The 20837-nt window shown below is 29.8% G+C and overlaps 4 protein-coding genes across 4 annotated transcripts; 2 read left to right on the forward strand and 2 right to left on the reverse strand.

Annotated features, from left to right (window-relative positions):
* Positions 1-93: 93 nt before the first annotated feature.
* LOC122523661 (pyruvate dehydrogenase phosphatase regulatory subunit, mitochondrial) lies at positions 94-4137 on the reverse strand. The gene is made up of 14 exons (XM_043645568.1): positions 3806-4137; positions 3476-3688; positions 3248-3411; positions 3010-3173; positions 2751-2934; positions 2452-2657; positions 2072-2387; positions 1837-1994; positions 1575-1723; positions 1294-1501; positions 1134-1223; positions 858-1037; positions 566-766; positions 94-392 (listed from the first exon to the last, which is right to left on the reverse strand). Exons 1-14 carry the CDS (start codon positions 4051-4053, stop codon positions 183-185), a joined length of 2691 nt encoding a protein of 896 aa, XP_043501503.1. The 5' UTR covers positions 4054-4137; the 3' UTR covers positions 94-182.
* A 710-nt stretch (positions 4138-4847) lies between these two features.
* Positions 4848-8800, forward strand: LOC122523662 (DNA topoisomerase 3-beta-1). Its single transcript, XM_043645569.1, has 14 exons — positions 4848-5037; positions 5132-5274; positions 5358-5546; positions 5635-5802; positions 5896-6024; positions 6103-6221; positions 6301-6501; positions 6624-6828; positions 6916-7098; positions 7178-7387; positions 7475-7692; positions 7769-7993; positions 8074-8335; positions 8410-8800. Exons 1-14 carry the CDS (start codon positions 4947-4949, stop codon positions 8614-8616), a joined length of 2550 nt encoding a protein of 849 aa, XP_043501504.1. The 5' UTR covers positions 4848-4946; the 3' UTR covers positions 8617-8800.
* Positions 8801-8889: 89 nt separating this feature from the next.
* On the forward strand, positions 8890-11365 carry LOC122523664 (p21-activated protein kinase-interacting protein 1-like). The gene is made up of 3 exons (XM_043645571.1): positions 8890-9190; positions 9413-9575; positions 9657-11365. Exons 1-3 carry the CDS (start codon positions 9095-9097, stop codon positions 11120-11122), a joined length of 1725 nt encoding a protein of 574 aa, XP_043501506.1. The 5' UTR covers positions 8890-9094; the 3' UTR covers positions 11123-11365.
* LOC122523663 (neprilysin-4-like) lies at positions 11124-20646 on the reverse strand. The gene is made up of 17 exons (XM_043645570.1): positions 20606-20646; positions 18642-18728; positions 16210-16277; positions 15909-16084; positions 15316-15561; positions 14810-15015; positions 14544-14720; positions 14008-14106; positions 13789-13933; positions 13091-13305; positions 12831-13007; positions 12590-12752; positions 12468-12516; positions 12274-12341; positions 12050-12186; positions 11774-11938; positions 11124-11531 (listed from the first exon to the last, which is right to left on the reverse strand). Exons 2-17 carry the CDS (start codon positions 18651-18653, stop codon positions 11355-11357), a joined length of 2280 nt encoding a protein of 759 aa, XP_043501505.1. The 5' UTR covers positions 18654-18728; positions 20606-20646; the 3' UTR covers positions 11124-11354.
* Between the last annotated feature and the right edge of the window lie 191 nt (positions 20647-20837).

Consider the following 20837-nt stretch of genomic DNA (forward strand, 5'->3'; position numbering starts at 1 on the left):
TATTTAATGTTGCGCGTGTTCCTCTTCTTTATATATATACATACATACATGCATATAATACGATTTATAAAAAGAAGTTTTTTGATGTAGCGATTTATGTGAATGAGACTTATTAAATAATTTATTAAACTTTCTACATACATTGTTTGTACAGAAAATCGAAGGCTTACGCTTACAAGAAATTACAAAGTTTGATGATCACGCGTCGCGTGATACGCGTCTCTTTCCTTATCAGGAAACTTAGTCGGTAAGTTTGGACTGTGCAAGTGGCATTTTGCGTGAAATTTTATTCCTGCAACATCCACTTCGTAATCTCCTGACAATATGTATTCGTTTGTTACTTCTTGTGGCTGACCTTTTGAATCAAAGTTTTGTACAAATCCAAGACAAACCTATAGTACAAATTATGTTTTAGATAGAAATGAAATGATAAAGTTTAAATAATATTCACTATTCGCACCTAATGTACTAATATCAAATTTCATTACGTTTACATTTATTCGATAAATGATTGAATTGGATAAAAAAAATTTTTAAGCTAATAATTAGGAGGATAAATTGTTACCTGTTTTCTAAATGTAAAACCATAACCCGTAGTAGTTGTCATACCACAATATTTTCCATTTCGATATATCGGCTCGCCGCCCCAACACCATGTATCAAATTCAAGATCATGATCGTTTAACAATAATTGAACGTATTTACGTTTAACTCCTTCTTCGCGTTGTTTCAAAAGTGCATCTCTCCCTATGAAATTAACTCCTTTCTATCGAAAATAACATAAAGAAAAATTGTTAAATTAGAATATATGTAAATGCGGAGAATAGTCAAAGATATGTTGTACTGCTATTACTTACATCAAATTTCACTCTCCATGCACGACCACATTCAAGAGGAGTAGTAAAAGTATCTAAATCCTGACCCCAAAACGCGTAAAATTTTTCAACTCTTAACGCTCGTGTCGCATAATAACCGGCATGTTTTATTCCATATTTTTCACCGGCTTCTATTAATCTTGTGTAAACGTGTAGGGCAAACTAAAAATAAATATACAGCAATTTATATGACTAATTCTAAGTTTAGTATAATAAGTTCAATTGATGTATTCGAATCGACAAAAGTTTCTCATTTACTTCGTTTGGTATATACAAAACGTAGCCCAATTCTCCAGTATGTGTTAAGTTCATTGTACGAATTCCATTAGCAAGGCCGACGTCTAACTCCTATAAAAAATAGAAAGTTCTTAGTAAAGAGAATGATAAAGAAATAATAGATTTATTAAAGATATTATACTTTGAATGTAAAAAATGGGAAATTCTTAGGATTCAGATCAGTGTCAGTCAATTCACTCAACAATTGTCTTGTAGCAGGTCCCATGATACAAATAGCAGTGTACGCCGATGTCACATCAGATACAGCGACAGAGCCGTCTGATGGTAAATGCCTACTAATCCAGTATTTACATCGTGTTTGTTGGATAGTCGGTGCAATCATCATATAGCTGAAATATAATAATAATAATAAGCAGTATTGCATTAATTTTGAGTAATATAAATTGTATAAAATATACTTACTGATTTGGTGCAATACGTGCTAAGCTGCAATCATTTTCATAACCACCACGATAATTTTGCATTCCAGTATGGATGATACTGCCCACAGCTACATCAACGTCGTTTGAACATAAATATTGCAATAAATCTACTACCTCCATGCCATTAGACTAAGAACATTTTTAAGAAATAAATACGAGTAAGTTAAATATTGTGTAACAATGTATTACATATCTTAGAGAATAATTGTCTTTAATATATGTAATTTTAAGATAATAAGTACCCATAAGTCAATTTTAGTAAAAGATGAATAGTCGCTGAGCCCGATTGATTCCCGACAAGTTGCATACTCCAAACTAACACGTTCGAACCATGGTGGTTTGCTAAATGTATTCGTATATGCCAGTTTACATTTCTGGAATATATCCGTCGAATCTAAATCTATAATCAAATATTATAGTTAGTATAATATTTTATTTTAATTAATATGCACTTATATTTAAATATAATAATGTTACCATTTTCACTGAGAGGTTGAAACCAGGATGGTCGTTCATATCCCATCACTTGACCGAAAACAGCACCAGCTTCTTTGAGCTTAGGATAAATTGGTGACATTCTTAAATTTCTCCCAGTTTTAAATTCGTGATGAGGATATTGCAACGCATAATGCATTCCAGGTACTTCCTTTACTCGATCACGTAAAAACTTACGATTATTGTGTAAACCAAGAAAACGAGAAACATCTAATTCATACATGTCTAACGAAGTTGATCCATTGACTATTAATTCAGCAGTAGCACGACCAACTCCACCAGCAGCTGATATACCAACCTAATGAAAAATTCTATTTACAATTATTTCAAAGTGAATAATAAGTGTCTAAGTATTTACTTACAGTCTTCATGCCAGCAGCTACATAATAATTACGTATTTCTGGAGCTTCTCCGACAATCCATTTACAATCCGGAGAAAATGCTTCAGGACCATTACATAATTTTTCCAATATTACATTTCCTAAACTTGGGATTCTGTGAAGCATTTGTTCTAATAAAATATGAAAATGATCCCAATCTTCAGGTAGAAATCTCTCGTTAGTACTTTCTAAAAGCAATTCAAAAGGATATCTATTGAAAACATACTTATTTACAAACAATAAATGATAATCCACAAGACAGATTTACATCTATATCTAACCAGGTATCGACCCATCTTCGAATGCTGGTTTTGCAACTGGTTCAAATCCACCTGCTAATATACGACCATTGTTTTCCCTGAAGTAGATGTAACCATCTAAGTCACGTATTACTGGTGTCATAGGATCTAAACCATTAACAGGTTTTGTATGCAAATAATAATGCTCCACCGGATGAAGAGGAACCTTATAATAATTAAATTTAAAAATATAACTCACAATCCTTATTAAATAATATAGTAAAAAGAAATGTAATACAACCTTTACATATGGTTCACTAAGTTTTCCTACATTGCGTGCCCAAAATCCAGCACAATTAACAAAATGTGAACATTTTATTGTTCCATGTGTGGTTTCAACTGCTTCAATACGATTATCTTGATTAATGATCTTAGTAACTTTGCAATTTTCATAAACTCTAAGACCTAATAAACAATGGCATGTATAATAAACAGATCTTATAATATGTTCATTACAATTAAGAAAAAAAAATGATTACCTTTACTTTTAGCTTCTTTAATCAATGATAAACATATTTGATATGGATCACCTACTCCGTCACCAGGAATCCATAATCCACCGATGAGATCATCTATGCGTAATAATGGACACAATTGCTTGACTTCCTCTGGTGAAATTAAATAACATTCGATATCTCGTGACCTGTAAGATAAGTTAGAGCATCGTACATAAAAATAATTGTATTATGTCTACTTTAAATTCTTACACAGATTGAGCCTTCATTCGTCTAAATGCAGTCATGCGGTCTCTCGTACGTGCCAAAGAAAGACTACCACATTGTTTCCAACCAGTAGAAAGACCCTTCCCTTCTAAATGTTTGTATAACGCTATACTATCTTGAGCCAATTTCACCTGTGCTAAACTTGGTTTGAAAGCACCAACTAAACCAGATGCATGCCATGTCGTACCACCTCCTAATCTTTAAGATATAAAGAGAATTAGAATAATTCAATGAAAGTACAATCATTTAGTTGAAAAACAAGGTACCGCCATAAAATAATATTTGTAATATTTAATTGCAAAAGTAATGCAATACCTGCCGCTTTCTACAAGAACAGTTTCAGATCCCAATCCCATAAGCGATAAATGATAAGCAACTGCGCCTCCCATAACACCACCACCACAAATAACCACTTGTGCTTCTTTCGGAGGAGAATCATCTGAATTTGTAATTGTTGAGTAAGTAGATTTAGAAGTATATCTTACTTGCTTTTGGTTGAATAAGATAACCTTTCTTTGTTTTGTCATTAGTTTGTTATAAACATTTCTCGAGCGTTGCCACATCTTTTATTGATAGGAAAAATATTAATGTCGGTTTATTTTCTAGTTTTTTCGATCCTTATTTCATTCGTAAATGAATACGTAAAAAATAAATCAAATTATGTTATTTCATAGGTAAATAAAAAAATATTATAACTTATGTGGCACTCTGTTCTCCATTTTTTATTACAATAGAGATTCATTAAACAGTGCATTCAATTAATTATTATTCTGGGATAAAACATCATATTTGTAAATATAGTAAATCAGAAATATATATATATATATAACGGACACATGATCAAAACTTACAATGATTCAAACACTGCGTAGTTCAAGGGTTTTACTTAAGGTTAAAAAAATGAAAGATTTAGTTTATAAAAATACTGATAAGTTCTCTTCTTTATCATATGGCTATGAATTGTATACATTAAAGTATTCTTTTACGTATATATGTAGAGTCCTTAATATTTAAATATCTTATAAGCGATTTAAATATACCACGCTTTAATCGAACAGATATTTGCGACATCTACAATGGCGGATTCAGAGTAAACACAGTAGTTAATGCTATTGTTATATGCATCATGATTATTATTACTAATAACGTGGAGAATATAAATTATTTTAGTCTGTGACATAAAGGTTCAAACTTTTTTAATATGAGAATTAACGAATCTGAATTATTATTCATTATTACGAAAAATTAATGAAAGATTGAAAGTGGTAATATTAGAAAAAAATAAATTCAATTATTAGAATTTCACGTTGAAATCTAAAGAAATGATAGTTAGAATATCGAATAATTAATTAATTATTTTTTAGTAAATTAATATTAAGATATTAAAGGTTTGAAAGATTTGTAAAAGTTTTAACAAGCTATGTGCAAAGTGGTTATTATTTAAATTTTAATAAATATGAAGTGTGCATTAATGGTTGCAGAGAAGCCATCTTTGGCAGCTTCTCTTGCTTTTATTCTTAGTAATGGTCGATGTACGTCAAAAAAAGGTAATTAAATATTTACACATTATAATTTATCTTAGATAATTTCTATTTATCTATTTATTTATATTGTATATTTAAACAATTGTATTTTTTTCAGCTCCTAATAAATCATGTTCGGTACACGAATGGATAGGGGAGTTCCGAACAGAAACAGTGATGTTCAAAATGACATCGGTTTGTGGGCACGTTATGACCTTAGACTTTATTGGCAAATATAATAACTGGGATAAAGTTGATCCTGTGTGTGTTTTTGATCAATTTTATTATGTCATATATATATATATATTGTTGTATTATTTTTATAGACAATAGCAATTTTTTAGGTAGAATTATTCTCGTGTCCTACAGAAAAAAAGGAAGCCGCACCTAAACTCGCAATTCCATATTTTCTTGCTAAGCAAGGCGCTTATTGTGATTATTTAATATTATGGTTGGATTGCGACAAGGAAGGTGAAAATATTTGTTTTGAAGTAATCCATGCGATACAAAAAGTTAAAAAACTATCTCCAAATGTAATCCAATGATATTCTTAATATTTTGTTTCTTGTTTATATTTAAAAGTCGTTTTTCTTAAATTAATTACATTCATCAATTTGATAGGACATTTGGCGTGCTAAATTTTCTGCGATTACTAACAAAGATATCAAAAATGCCTTTGCTAATCTCATTAAACCTAATGAAAATGAAGCTAAAAGCGTGGATGCACGCCAAGAACTCGATTTGCGGATCGGTTGTGCATTTACCAGATTTCAAACTAAATTTTTTCAGGTATAAAAACTCTGATGTATTATTTATATTATTTTTGTATTTCTATATGGAAAGGAAATCAAATTATCTGATACGATTTTTAACTTATTTCAGGGAAAATATGGTGACTTAGATGTTTCGCTTATTTCCTATGGTCCCTGTCAAACACCGACTTTAGGATTTTGTGTACAAAGGCACGATGAAATTCAGACTTTTAAACCTGATCCATATTGGGTTCTTCAGGTATTTATTTTTTTAATCATTTTTTTATAATAATATAGATAAAAATATAATTTTAATGTGAATTTAAATATTTCTTAGCTGACAATTAAATCACCGGAAGGACAGGACATTGCTTTGACTTGGAGTCGTATAAGATCTTTCGATAAAGAAGTGGCTAACATGTTTTTAAATTATGTTAAAGAGTATACCTACGCAACGTGAGTATTTTATAAATATATGACATATATAAAAGATATAGTATATAAAGAAGAAAATATTTCTATATATGATATTCAGCGTAGTAAGTGTGCAAAGTACAGAAAAAACAAAACCACGTCCTATAGCTTTAAATACGATAGAATTGATGAGAGTAGCCAGTTCTGGTTTGGGAATGGGACCTCATCATGCTATGCAAATTGCTGAGCGTTTATATACTCAAGGATACATCAGTTATCCTAGAACAGAAACTACGTCTTATCCTGAAAATTTTGACTTAGTGTAAGTACGATAAAAAAGTATATTAATTAATCCCTTGTACTATGAATTAAAGTGTAAAGTTGCGTATTATATTTGTTTCTATATTTCGTGCTTCTTATTTTTTACAATCTTATTATTCTTAGGGGAGTATTATTGAAACAACGGTATGATCCAGAATGGGGAGAACAAGTGCAACAAATACTTGAAAGAGGAATTAATGAACCTAGAAAAGGTGTCGATGTTGGAGATCATCCACCTATCACTCCTATGAAATACGCTACAAGAAATGAATTAGATGGTGATGCATGGAGATTATATGACTATATAACTCGACATGTTATTGCAACTGTAAGTAAGAACTATTAAAACTGCAAAATATAATAGAATTTATTATATTTTTATATATTTATATACATAATAAATTTGAAATATTAGGTGGCACGAGATTGCAAATATTTAAGCACAGTAATTAAATTTAAAGTAGGTATGGAAATATTTACTGCAACTGGTCGTACATTACTAGATCCTGGATATACTAGTATTCTTACTTGGCAATCATTTGGAACCAACGATACGCTACCAAAGATTTCATTTGGAGAAAAAGTTGATATTCAAGAGGTTCATTATATTATTTATTAAATTTTATTTTGACATTTTTTCATAATATATTATAAAGAAAATGTTTTATTATATACAGGCCAAATTAGTTGAACTTTATACTCAACCCCCAGATTATTTAACAGAAGCAGAATTAATATCTCTCATGGAAAAGCATGGTATTGGAACAGATGCTTCTATTCCAGTGCACATAAACAATATTTGTATGAGAAATTATGTTACTATTGCTCCCGGAAGAAAACTAGTACCTACTTCGTTAGGTATAGTTTTAGTTCATGGATATCAAAAGGTATTTCTTAATATTATTTATGTTTATACAATTAAATTAGTAGAATGTATTTATTATATTTGTATTTATAATCATTCGTACATTCAGATAGATCCAGAATTAGTTTTACCGACTATGAGATCTGCGGTAGAAGAACAATTGAATTTAATAGCACAGGGTCGTGCAGATTTTCATGCTGTTTTACAACATACTGTTGAAATATTTAGACAAAAGTTTCATTACTTTGTTGAAAGTATCGAAGCCATGGATCAGTTGTTCGAAGTCTCCTTCTCTCCTCTTTCAGCTTCTGGCAAAGCACACTCAAGGTATAACGTACAATTTTATTTGTTTAATTTAACTTTGGAAGTTTTGTTAATGTGTAAAGTTTTGTTAATCATATAGATGTGGTAAGTGTCGACGCTATATGAAGTATATACAAACCAAACCATCAAGAATGCATTGCGCGCACTGTAACGAAACGTATAATCTACCTCAAAATGGAAATATACGTATTTATAAAGAATTAAAGTGTCCACTGGATGACTTTGAATTATTGTCTTGGTCAACTGGTGCAAGAGGCAAGAGTTATACATTTTGTCCATATTGCTATAACAATCCACCATTCAGGTAAATAAATACAAAATATAAATTCTAATTCGGAAAATGATATACATATAAAATTTAAATATTATATTTGGAAATTTCAGAGATATGAAGAAAGGTATGAGTGGATGTAATTTATGTACACATCCGACATGTCCCCATGGGTTAAACTCTAACGGAGTATCCAGTTGTTTGGAATGCGATACAGGAATTCTTGTTCTTGATCCCTCAGCAGCACCCAAATGGAAAGTTGGGTGTAATCGTTGTGATGTTATTATTCATTTATTTGAAAATGCTCATAAAATAACGGTAGATTCTGATGTATGCGATTGTGGGGCACAATTGCTTAATGTGGAATATAAACAGGTGATTATTAATTATTCATATTTTAGATAATATAACATCTTTAACCTTACTTATATAATTATTATATATTTTAGGATAAAAGTAAATTACCAGATGAAGCAACCGAAACTTCTGGGTGTATTTTCTGTACTCCGGCATTCAGAGCACTTGTTGAAAAACATAGGGCGGTAGCATCCAAACCAGTTGCAACTCATGGACGAGGGCATGCAAAAGGTCGTAGCCGTGGCAAACCACGTCCTCCTAAGGATAAAATGGCTCAACTGGCAGCATATTTTGTTTAACAAAGTTTGAAAGTAATGTCTATCTATGTAAACACTATGAACTCCTTCCATATTGAATGAACATTGCAAATGAATACATTGCCAAATTCTGCATATGTATTGCAGAATCAGTGATTAAATTTTCAAGTCATTTTGTGAACAATCAGTTTTTGGAAAAATTATTAAATAAAAGTCGAAAAAGAAATTTTATGCTAAATTTAAATAGTATAAGTATAACCTAAAACCATCTATATTAATATTTATTTTAATAAATAATTTTTATATCAAAGCGTGATAGAGAAACTAAAATTTATTACTTTTCTAGAAAAATTCGAAGTATTTTGAAACACGTAGTATCAGACACATTGTATATGCATCGATGCATGGCTATTGGAGGTACTACGGAAGTCAAAGTTTATTAGTTTCATAGCTTTATTGTGTTCGCACGTGTAGATCAAATGGTTTCATTAAAATAAATTGTATCTTCAAAATAATCATCATGCAGATTAATTTAAACACACCGAATTTTTTTGAAATTATAGTAGGTACTTATGAGCAGTATTTACTTGGATATAAATTCACCAATATCGTTAATGTAAGTAATGAACTTTCTAAACAAATATTTATAGGTTATGGACGCTATTTTTGAAGCCGGTTTACCGGGAATGTTTTGATGTTATATTTCATTCATTTTAATATAACTTGTTTACGAGTAATAAATTTACCTTTTTATTTAAAGATAATAGCTTGCATATTTAATACTCTTCGTCCTTTAATACAATGATTGATTGATTATATTTTGAAAATATTGTTTCAGGAATATAAACTTGAGAAAAGTTTTGCTACGCATAGTCATTTGGGTAGTATAAGAAGTGTTGCTAGCAATAAATATTATTTAGCATCAGCAGGCGCAGATGAAACAATCTGTTTATATGATTTGCACAATAGAATAGAATCTGGCAAATTGATGCATCATAATGGTACGCAATTGTATTTCATAATATTTCCTCTATTCGTTAATCTTTTATTTTATGAAAGTTTTTATTACTTTCCGTTTGTAGATACTGTTAACCATGTTACCTTTACACCAGAAGCATCACATCTATTTTCCTGTAGCAAGGATGGAACAATAGCTGCTGTTAGATGCGGAAATTGGCAAATGCAGAAACATTGGATGAAACCACATAAAGGTTTATCTGTTCATACTTTAGCTATACATCCAACAGGGAAATTAGCTTTATCGACAGGAGCAGATGGTATTCTTAGAACATGGAATTTAGTTAAAGGAAGACAAGCATATGCTACAAATTTGGTACCACGTTTAAAATCTAATGCTAAAGACATTATAGTTTTAAAGTGGAGTCCAAACGGTGAAAAATATCTTCTGGCAGCTAATCAACAAATTGATATATTCTCAGTACAATTGGCAGGTATCGACCAGGAAGTACAATTAGATTCTAAAGTGGTATGTGTCGAATTTTTAAAAGATGACTTGATTGTTGTTGGCTTAGAAAATGGTCATATTAAATTTTATGATCTTGAAAAATTAGCTTATACTTTAAATATACTAGCGCACGATATTAGAATTAAATGTATGGCGTACAAAGACGATTTATTGGTAACTGCTTCTAGTAATGGGGAAATTAAACTTTGGAGATTTACCAGAAATAAGGTCAATATGTTACAGAGTATTAACTGCGGTGCTAGAATTACCTGTCTTACACTTGCAGAGTTGTATCAAAATGTAGTTTATAAAAAAGAAACAGATTTGAAAGTTGAAGAGAAAGTAAAAAACAAAAATAAATTTAGATTAAAACAGGAAGTTATTATAGAAGATGATAATGATGATGCTAATAATGACAACGATGATGATGATGATAATAGTGACGATGATGATGACGATGATTGGGAAGTTACATCTATTGATAATTCTAATATTAACCTAAGCACAACGTCAAAGAATTATTCAACAAGTGCAGAATGGGTAGAAGCAGATGCTAATTCATCGGGAAAATTAAATACAAATGGACAATTAAATAAAAATAATCAACGGAATAAACGAAGTATTGACTCTGTAGAAAATTGTTCTCCTTCGCCAAAGAAGAAAACTTTAAATGAAGATAGAAATAATAATAGTAATAGTAATAGTAATAAGAGGAAGGATGTACATATTAAGAAAAGAAAAATAGAAGAAACTGAGCAAAATATTACTAAGACGTCTTTCAAAAAGAAAAAAAAGACTATTAAGACGGAAACAGAATCTGATAGTAAAGTTCAAAAAAACAAGAAGCAAAATTGGTTAGAAGAAAGTAGTAAGAAAGTAAGTAAAAAAATAGAAGAGGAAAAACGCCGTGTACCGTCAAAAAATATTACAAAAAAAGATACAGAATCCGTTAAGAAACGGGAGAAATGGAAAACTGAGTCGTTGAAGATAGAAGAAAAAAATAAAAAAATTAGTAAAAAAAGAAAAACGATAGAAGACGGACATCTTGTATCGTCGAATAAGATGAAAAAAAAGAAGCAGTAACTTATGGAAATTAACTTATTTTTTTGTACGATATTTACAGTCGCCAAAATCAGATTCGCAGATTATTATATATAAGAGTAATAATAAATTATTCGCTAGCTCCTATCAGTCTATATAAATATCTAGTATAATAAATTCTGCAAATAAATACGACAATTCGATACTTCTCTCTCATCCAACTCTGTTACAAACTTACAAATATATCTTCTAATTGAGTTAAATAAAAAACAATTTACCACAAAATACATTTATGTTTCGGATTCATACGACTGTTCGTAGAACATTTCCATGCTTTAGCAAATTCAGCATTATTTGACAACGTTCCGATTACTCTGTAATGATTTGGTGCATGCACACCTTCTATTAGCTTAGATTTTAATGCTCCATTTGTATAATTTCCACACCAAACCTGAAAAAAAGACAGAAGTTTATGTTATTCATTTCAACGATAATGATTAAGAAAAATATTTTATTTGTATTAATGATTTAGTAAACAATTGTTTAATTAGAAACGATCTATACTATTTTATCAAACTGATGATAATAGTTGCAACATTTTCTATTACAAAATAAATAGCAATGAATATGTAATAAAAATATTGTCATTAAGATTTAGATGAAAAATAAAATAAATTCCAATGAAATATTTACTTGTGCGAATCCTAAGAAGAACAATTGGTCATGAGTATATTCAGAAAGACCAGGCAAAGCTTGCTGATGCGAATTGCGTGCTTTTAATTTTTGATATGCTCTATAAGCTTCTCTTATTCCACCATTGTCAGCAATATTTTCACCCTGAGTTGTAATGCCATTTACCTGAAAACAAAAAGAAAAAATGTTATTAGTGATTTGTCTTCAGTAAATTAGCCAATGTATGTGCCTTGGCATGTTTTGTTTTGGTATATTTTCAACGAGAATCTTACTCACTGTAAAATTGTTACCCAGCTCAGGAAGATGATAACTACTATACTGTTTGATGATACATTCAACTTTCTCATGATAATGTTGCAATGTCTCGTCGCTCCACCATTGCCTGAGATTGCCGTTTTCGTCGTATCTGCGACCTGACATAAAAAAAAGAAAAGACAAATCAAATTTGTGTAATTTTTGTCGATTACTATAAATCAATGTATTCGTGACATCAATTGTACCTTGATCATCAAACCCATGAGTAAGTTCATGACCCATAATCGCACCCATTGCACCATAGTTTATCGATCTATATAAAAAATGTTTATTATTTTTGATTACGCTAATGCTTGTTTTTTTTTTATTTAACAAGATAAAATTATGTTTCTAATGTATTTGAAAATACAAACGATAGATTTAATTACAACACGCTTACTCTATTCCATTTCCATAGAATGGTGGATGCAAAATACCCGCTGGAAATGCTGAAAAATATATCCATTACATTAAATAATTAATTAATTATTAATTATTCATTTATAGCATTAATATACTTACTGACTGAATTTAAAATAGCACTGTAAAATGCATTAACAGTAGTTCCAGTTGATATCCATCGATCTTTGTCAGGTTTTTCTCGTAAACTATTTAAATTTTTCTTAACACCTACGTCCGTTAATTGTAAAAAAGTTTCAAACAATTTTCCTTCCATTACTTCGGCCTACAACAGTAATTGTTCGATGGATAATTAAATACTTTTTGTTTACCATAAATTAAGATAAAAATAAACTGAACTTACACCTTCATAAAATTTATTTAATTTTTCCGGATTTGTAATCCATTTAGGAAAACCAACGAACGGTCTCATCGCGTATAATTTTTTGTGAGCACGTAATCTGGTGTCTGCATCCATCCAATCTAATTCTTTAACCATCGCATCGAATGCTGTTCTAATATCCATCAACATTTCCAAAGCCTAAAATTATCATTATAATTATTATCCAATTATCTAAAATAATCATTTGATTTAATAATAAAAGAAATAAACAGTTCACTTACTTTTTCCCTTTCCTGATCATTAAAATGTTTTTGAGCGTAAACGTAACTTAGAGCCATTCCAAAATTAGCATTAACATTTCCTGTACAACCTTTCCACCTGGGTGTTTTTTCTTTAAGCCCAAATACTTTTTGAGAAAATTGAAATCCAAGGTCACGAAACTTTTGTAATGTGAGTGGAGAAATCGCTGAATATACGCTCCACCAGATAAAACGTGCTTAAATAATACACGAATAGTTTTCGTTTAAAAGAATTTTTTCAAAGATCGAATGGATAGTAGGACTAAAATGAACGAGTAATTGAAAACAATGTCACTAAATGTTATGAGAAAAGGCAGTTGGATGATAACCTTTTGCTCTTTTCTGTCCTCATTAGATTATGAGAATACGTTCTTTTAGCTCCACGATTTTTCATTATTTGCTTCTGTCTTTTTTTCAATGATAAGAAATAAACGTTAGCAAACTAATATTTGAAACAACAATCCTTTTTTCACAATTCAACAATGAAACTTTGTTAAATAATCCTTTCAAAAGATTTATTTGAAAAATACTTGACCTATATACTGTTACACGTATCTAATTTGTGATAGAGACATTTGTGCTGAATATTAAAGTAACAGTATATGATAGATAAGCGAATGAATATTAAAGTGTTGAGACAAGCGTAGTTAGCTTAACAGTGATGGAGAAGATAAGTATACCTATCGTAGCGGGTGGAGTAATCGCAAGTAGTTGGGGCAATTTCTGTAAATAGTGTAGATCCATTACTATGACTCTATCAATTCCTGTGTTTATGGTCACGTTTGTATTATCAAATACATTTTCCAGATATTTCGTCCAGTTCCACTAAAAATCTTTTTTATCATTTCTATGCACATTTGTAATGATTTTTTTGTTAACATGTAATAGATGTGTATTACCTGTTGTACACGAAGATCAGTCAGCTCTTGTAATGTATCGATTGTAACGTCATGAAAAAGATGATGTACGCTACGTCTTTGTTCTGGTGTATCCATGATCTATGCAAAGATAATGATTGATTCATATAAGCAAAATCATCTTTGTTTAAAGTATTATGAGCAGTGGCAGATTAAGCGGTAAACGGACTACTAAAGAGCTTCGAAGGGGTCTCGAGGTCTTAAAATTTCTTTTCATTAGGGTTTGAGAAAAATTACGTTTTTTTTTTTAAATAAATTTAGTTCATGTGTTATGGTATGAAATTTTTGATTACTTTTCTTTTTTGTTAATAACCTAGTAGGAATATTTTTTCTAACTTGAGTTTGAGAGTCTCAAAATTTTTACCGCTGGTAAAGCCAGTTCCCATTTGACTTGATCCGCCACTGATTATGAGAGTGGGTTGAAAAGTTTTGAGATTATATCGAAAAATATAAAATAATTGTTTCTATGTTAAACTCCAAACTTTTTTCAATTCACTCACGTGGATAACAGATTGTACCTTGGCAATTTTCGTACTAAATTCTAAAATTTCATTAGCAAAACTTGTGCTTCTATTTCCAGCTCCAGCTAATTCCAACATGGCTTTGATATATTTTTTATATTCTCCTAATTCAGATTGAAATCGTTGAGGATCCAGGAGATATCGTTCACTAAAAGCTGGAGATACTTGTTCCGTCTACAGCATAATAATCAAATAACATAATCGAGTTATTTTAAGAAAAAATTTCTCTTAGCAAGTTTAAAAATACAATAATATAATCTTACCATCATTCGATTCTTCGTTGTATCTCGAATATCCTCACTAATATAAAAATTAACCAACAGATTTAAGCCTAAAATTCTACGAGTCGCACCAGCTATTTGGGACAAATCGAGGGGAGATATTTTTATTTGTAACGGTGGATCGGTTGGTAATCCTATTTGTTTTAATACATGGAATATCGGTTCTAATCCCAAGGTCTCGATGCTCGCTACAAATTGAAATTAACATATTTTTTATAAGAATAAAATAATCGTTCATTTATACAAAAATGTGTATAAGATAAGTTCCGTTTAGATGTTTTTATCAATCATTTCTATTATCATACTTGATCACCTATCATAAATACCGTTACGTGATATAATAATTTATTCTTTCATCATTAGCATAAATAATAATTGCGGAAGTAAAATTCATAATAGTATAAAAATGATTATAAATAATGTAAGAGTTAGAGATGTAACTTATTTTTGTATATTTAATAGATTTGTAATTGAACGATTAAATTTACCGGTGTCCATACAAGTTTTGTAAAGAGCACGAGCTAATTTAATGGGCCTTAGATCGTCATCCTTGTCAGGCATTTCTAATAAAATTCTTAAATCTTGTAGTAGATATTCACGAAGAAGACTTAATTGATCCCAGGAAACTTGGCTTTGGGGTATCGGATGTTTAGCTACCCAACCATCGCATGCAAATTTATAGAAATCATCGCAAGGGTCTATGGATTTGTTCATTGATCCTAATACTCTAGCAGCTGAAAAAAAAGAAATTATCTAAAGAAACAAACAAATAAAACTTCTGATGATATCTAACGCGGAAATGTTGGTCCAAATCAAACTGTCATCTTATTTGATATTTGGAACGTTCAATGAACGTTTAGAAAATAAATGACAGCATTGATAAGTCAAAAAGTGCAGATAATAACGAGTTTGAGGTCAATGTGTGTTATCTAATAATTTCGTAAAACGAGAAAACTACTTGGAAGCTAAATCATTCGGAATTATAACAAATCGTTGATCGATAAATCGAAAGATCGTGAATTAAGTAAAATATTTTCATTAGTTTTACTACAATTCATTTTTTTTAATCATCTGTAAGTACCTGTTTTTATGCATTCCTCGCTCTGACACATTTCTTTGTATTCTTCCTTATAAAATACGATCATTTGCAAAGTTAAGGTAATAACAAGAGTAATTACAGTTATTGTTAATAAAACAACTACTATCACGAGCCTCGTTTCCTTTTTGCTTGATTTTTCGTCTCCATGATTGCATTGCCTGTTATGTCAAAAGTTAATAAGATATTAAATAAAATAAAACAATTGTTCGGTATTTTAGGATAAAAATATTTGTCCATTTCGATTCAAACAAAAACAAACAAATTCTTTTCGTGTAATAATCACCATGGAAGTTCTGAATGTTTGTTACTGTCATCGGCCGTTCTGCTTCCATTATTTTCGGGGTCATTGACCTATAAAAAACACAAAATGAACAAAAAATCATTTAAATTGCGCGAACATAATTCGCAATTGACATCAAATACACGATAGGCCAATTGACCTTTTAATAAATAAGTTGATTTAAACTATCTTTGATTAATTCTTATACAAATCGATTAGAGATGGTATTATTTATATAAATAAAATTTAACATCGAACGATTACAAAAGATCCTAAAAACTGATTTGGTCGTAAAAAAAAAAAAGTCATACACATTAATTTAGATCTGATTTAGTCATTGAATTTCGTCCTTGCAGCTTCCCAGTTGTATAGACTTATTTTTTTTCCACAGGGATCAATCGTAACAAAACCTAATCGGTTTACCTAATCGAACATTAGTTTAGTGTCAACCATCGGTACGTGAATGTCTACGAACGAAGGTCTCACCTTGCTCTAGAATCGGAATGGAATTACCTCAGCATTATACACTCCTCTCTTAACATCCTGCTGCAATCTATAATAATCCTCCTCTTATTAAAGCCCATCTAAATGAACAGTATCCTTATTACCCCCTCCCCCTCTCCCTCTTTTCCACTCTCCTATTTTTCAAGGAAATCACTGAAATGTTTACAACAGTTGCGTAAATATGCATCGAAAGGATATATAATTTCGAGAAAATAACTTCCTACTATAAACGAATATTACATATACAAAAACACATACATATCTATAAATACTGGTACATTTTGTATTTTATTATATGAACACGTTAATGATATTGGTGTCGATATTTTTGTTTAAGTATGAATTTAATTATTTATGATGATAGGTGTTATTTGTAATAAATGGAATAAAAAAAATAAAGGAGGAGGGGGAAGTAATGATTTGTCGATAATAATACGAGAGTATTTATATCGTCAAAAGTCATTGTTCGATTGATACGATTTTTAATAACTCCTTTTAATTACCGTAATTAATCGATTCATTTAGCTCCAATCGTGTGTACAAAAGAAAAATATTGTGCTAAACGATAACGTATATCTTCCTCTCTTTCTCTCCTTTTCAACGAATCTACTCTATTTATACGATTATAAGACGATAGTATTCTTATTATAGATACTTTGACTTCTTTTCAATCATCCAAATACGAACTGTTTATACAATTTATTTATAATTATACGAAGAAGAAGTTTAATGAAATTCCTTTTTTATTAATTATTTCTTTTAATCTTATTTTTTTAAATGAAATATTGAGTAAAGTGAAATTAATTTGATTTAATTATTCTGTTATAGATGAGAAGTTTATGACGAAACTAATATATCATTTTTCTCAAACTCTATTTTAGTAATTATTAATATTATTATATATTACATTTATATATAATTAATATATAACAATAATAATAATCAGAATAATAATAATAATAATAATATAATATAATATATTAAATAATAGAAAATTTTGTAATTATTAAATATTAATTATTCTAATAAGCAGGACAATTTAATACAAATTTGTCTTAGTATTGATTTCAGGTTTTCGATTAGTATTAATTTTTCAGACAGTTGGAAACTTTGAAGGTATAATAACGTTCTTCTACGCTCTAATTATCTTTTAAGAGATCGTTGATTTCACTAGAATCGTGACAATACATAAAATAGATATCGTATACAGGTATTATTTGCTACCAATTGTTAATATACATTTTCGTTAATTACAAGTTTCATTACATATACATTGTAAGATAATCGAGTCATATAAATGGCCTTCGTTTGAAAATAACTTGTACCTCGTATGTATGTACTTTGAATAATACATAAAAGAAGGAAAGAAAAAAAAAGGAAACGTTGTCTTAGGAGCACAATGAATCTCTGTAAATAATTCACACTGACATTTTCAAGTCACACGTGTTAACAATGAAAGGTAAGCATGTGCATAAGCAAATGCATCCTTCGAATCGTACGCACCATCTCTTTGGAAAAACAAACAAACAAACAAACAACTTCCTACAAGGGATCTCCTTGCATTGATTGATATTTTATTAAAACGCTACGTATAAAGCTTAAGATTTGAATTTCAAAGATATCAAATAAGGCATTGCATCTCGAACATTTAAGTATACGTCTTATGTTTTATGCAGGTACAACTAACATATCATATCCACAAAATGAGAGGGGGCGAAGAAGGATGAGGAAGAGGGGGAAGAGGAGGAAGATGAAGAGGTAAAGCAATGAAAGAAAGAGAAACGAGAATGTATCGTCTCCAGGGACAACTGGTATTAAAGCATTCAATATTGCAGCAGGAAAAAAAATTATTAAAGATTACAAGAAAAAAAAAAAGAAATAAGATGAAGAAGAGGAAGAAAAAAAAAAGGATAGCAAGGACTAGGTCTAACCTTGTATCTCATATTTCGTTCTTCTCTACAAACCAGCTCTTCGTAATCGTCAATGCTCGTGGTTTCGTGTACTCTTGCTTGGTAACTCTGAAACAAAGAACAATAACCACGAAGTGAGTTATTAAGAAAAAAAATAATGCGTCGTTCGATGATGACGATTATACTCATCGTCGTGATTCTTCTTTGCATTGAATGAAAGAAGAACGTAGAAACAACGTGCCACAGACATCGAATGATTTCGTTTCTCCTTCGCCCAGTTTCTACTTGATCATCTTGTACAATCATGAAGCATATTGATTTAGCATTAATTTATCAATCTCTTTTTTCTAATTAGAGGTATAATAAACGTGTATAGCATGATCTTCAAATTAAATTCTCAAGGAACACTATGTTTACTGTTAATTTTTGACTAAAATGATTGCAAGAAACAAAGATTGTCTTCTTAATCAAAAAACACATATTTGTATGCACGATCTTTACGCGGAAATTATTTGTTTGTTAATATTTAAGATAATATCAATTCTGTTTAGGTATTTAAATCGATCTGTTATCTTCATCAAGGAAATATATACAAACGTTTATCGATTGTCTATAACATATCATCATTTATATGCAATCTGTAATTATTTATATATTTTCCTGAAGAAGATCAAGAATGCGTTAATAGAATGCGAAACCGGTCTGTCATAGTTTATTGGATAAACATATTACATATACATATATGTAAGTGTATTGTGTATTGTATAATATCCGATAGAACCGGCACATTACGAAGATAGATCAATTTACGTTATTATATCTGCACGCGGTGTAAGCTCATTTTCTACAACTAGTCGTATCTTTTTTTCCTCCCGTTTCTTTTTCTGAAATTTTTATCATTTTTTTTCTTTTTCCTTTTTCTCTTTTTTATTCAACTTATTATTAGTTTTGTTTCTCTCGAGAATGTTTTCTTTATTAGGTATAACTTTATTTACGCGATTGTATTATTAATAGAATTGATATCAAATCGATTAAGAATCAAAGAGAATATTCTCTAACGATTAGGATAAAAGATGTGAAAATAGAAACATGTTTAGTTCTCTTGAGAAGATAGTCAAGATTTTCACTCGGAAATCATTGGACCGAAAAAAGTAGTTTAGTTTAATCTGTGCCATATGATTAGTATAAGCGATTGAAAATTAGAAAAATAGAAATATTATTTAAACAAATAGAAAATAAGAAAATGTTTCTATGTTTTTAATTGATTTAATAACTTTTTAATATAATTTTGTAAATAATTTTAATTAATTTCTGCAACATTTTTAGTAATTTCTGTAATATAATTAGTAATTTTAGTTGATTTATTAGTTTGTTGTTTTTACTCATTACTTCGTAAGAATAATAAAAATATAAATGATCAATTAATATTAATATTTATGTTAGTATTACCATAATTAAAATGTAAATGATCTAAGAAAAGATTAGAAAAACGCACGAAGACAGTCAGTTCTTTTTTTAAAAATAAACTGCGCAACTTTCCTTCCCGCGCAAATGTTTTCCATTACAAATCTGTATAAGAACTCGGGCTTTTAAAAGTGTATCCTCACAGCGTGTAAAAATATGCTAATTTATATTTAGAAAAGAACTCGAGGTTTTTGATCTCGGAGAGTACGTCGCGCCACGTTGTTCAGACATCATAAAAACAGTCGTTATAATAAATGAAGTATCAATCACGTGTAAGCAATGATGGCACGCGCTACATTACGATCTATTACATTCTAACATTTATTGCCTTGATCTTCGAACATTTATCGAAGGATTTACAATCGAAATTGTCCAACGTGAAAGTAAATATACCCTTTGTTCTTTTTTTTTAGAAATAAAATGCCTTCTTTTATTTCAATCATTAATCAAAACAATATTAATTAATAAAAGGCACATCTAAAGATAAATGATAAATAATTAAAATGTCGATGAACACTCACCTGATTTCTTTTTTATTTTTTCGAATATATGCACTTGTGTTTAAAAATACATAAAATTTATTATAGCAAAATATTTGTTAATAACAATCTTGTGAATGAATCTTTTTGATTAATATTAATTACCGCGCACAATTGAAATGAAAATTTAAAATCGTAGGAAAATTGTGAGATTACGAGAGTTAGGAGCATAAGCGTATAAAAAGAGGGAAAAAACAAATTATTATTCTTATTT

Source organism: Polistes fuscatus, unplaced genomic scaffold, assembly GCF_010416935.1.
Source record: "Polistes fuscatus isolate 324 unplaced genomic scaffold, CU_Pfus_HIC Scaffold6, whole genome shotgun sequence".
Lineage (NCBI taxonomy): Eukaryota > Metazoa > Arthropoda > Insecta > Hymenoptera > Vespidae > Polistes > Polistes fuscatus.

Excerpts from the sequence above, each read along its gene's own strand:
- LOC122523661 (XM_043645568.1), bottom strand. The coding sequence starts at position 4,053 with ATGTGGCAACGCTCGAGAAATGTTTATAACAAACTAATGACAAAACAA. Across the intron at positions 1,995-2,071 it reads TCAACCTCTCAGTGAAAATG|ATTTAGATTCGACGGATATA; the intron begins GTAACATTATTA and ends ATTTGATTATAG. Across the intron at positions 1,724-1,836 it reads TTACTAAAATTGACTTATGG|TCTAATGGCATGGAGGTAGT; the intron begins GTACTTATTATC and ends AAATGTTCTTAG.
- LOC122523662 (XM_043645569.1), top strand. The coding sequence starts at position 4,947 with ATGAAGTGTGCATTAATGGTTGCAGAGAAGCCATCTTTGGCAGCTTCT. Across the intron at positions 5,275-5,357 it reads ACTGGGATAAAGTTGATCCT|GTAGAATTATTCTCGTGTCC; the intron begins GTGTGTGTTTTT and ends GCAATTTTTTAG. Across the intron at positions 7,388-7,474 it reads TAGTTCATGGATATCAAAAG|ATAGATCCAGAATTAGTTTT; the intron begins GTATTTCTTAAT and ends TCGTACATTCAG.
- LOC122523664 (XM_043645571.1), top strand. The coding sequence starts at position 9,095 with ATGCAGATTAATTTAAACACACCGAATTTTTTTGAAATTATAGTAGGT. Across the intron at positions 9,191-9,412 it reads AATTCACCAATATCGTTAAT|GAATATAAACTTGAGAAAAG; the intron begins GTAAGTAATGAA and ends ATATTGTTTCAG. Across the intron at positions 9,576-9,656 it reads CAAATTGATGCATCATAATG|ATACTGTTAACCATGTTACC; the intron begins GTACGCAATTGT and ends TTCCGTTTGTAG.
- LOC122523663 (XM_043645570.1), bottom strand. Across the intron at positions 16,085-16,209 it reads AAACATTCAGAACTTCCATG|GCAATGCAATCATGGAGACG; the intron begins GTGATTATTACA and ends TTGACATAACAG. Across the intron at positions 14,721-14,809 it reads CAACGAAGAATCGAATGATG|ACGGAACAAGTATCTCCAGC; the intron begins GTAAGATTATAT and ends ATTATGCTGTAG.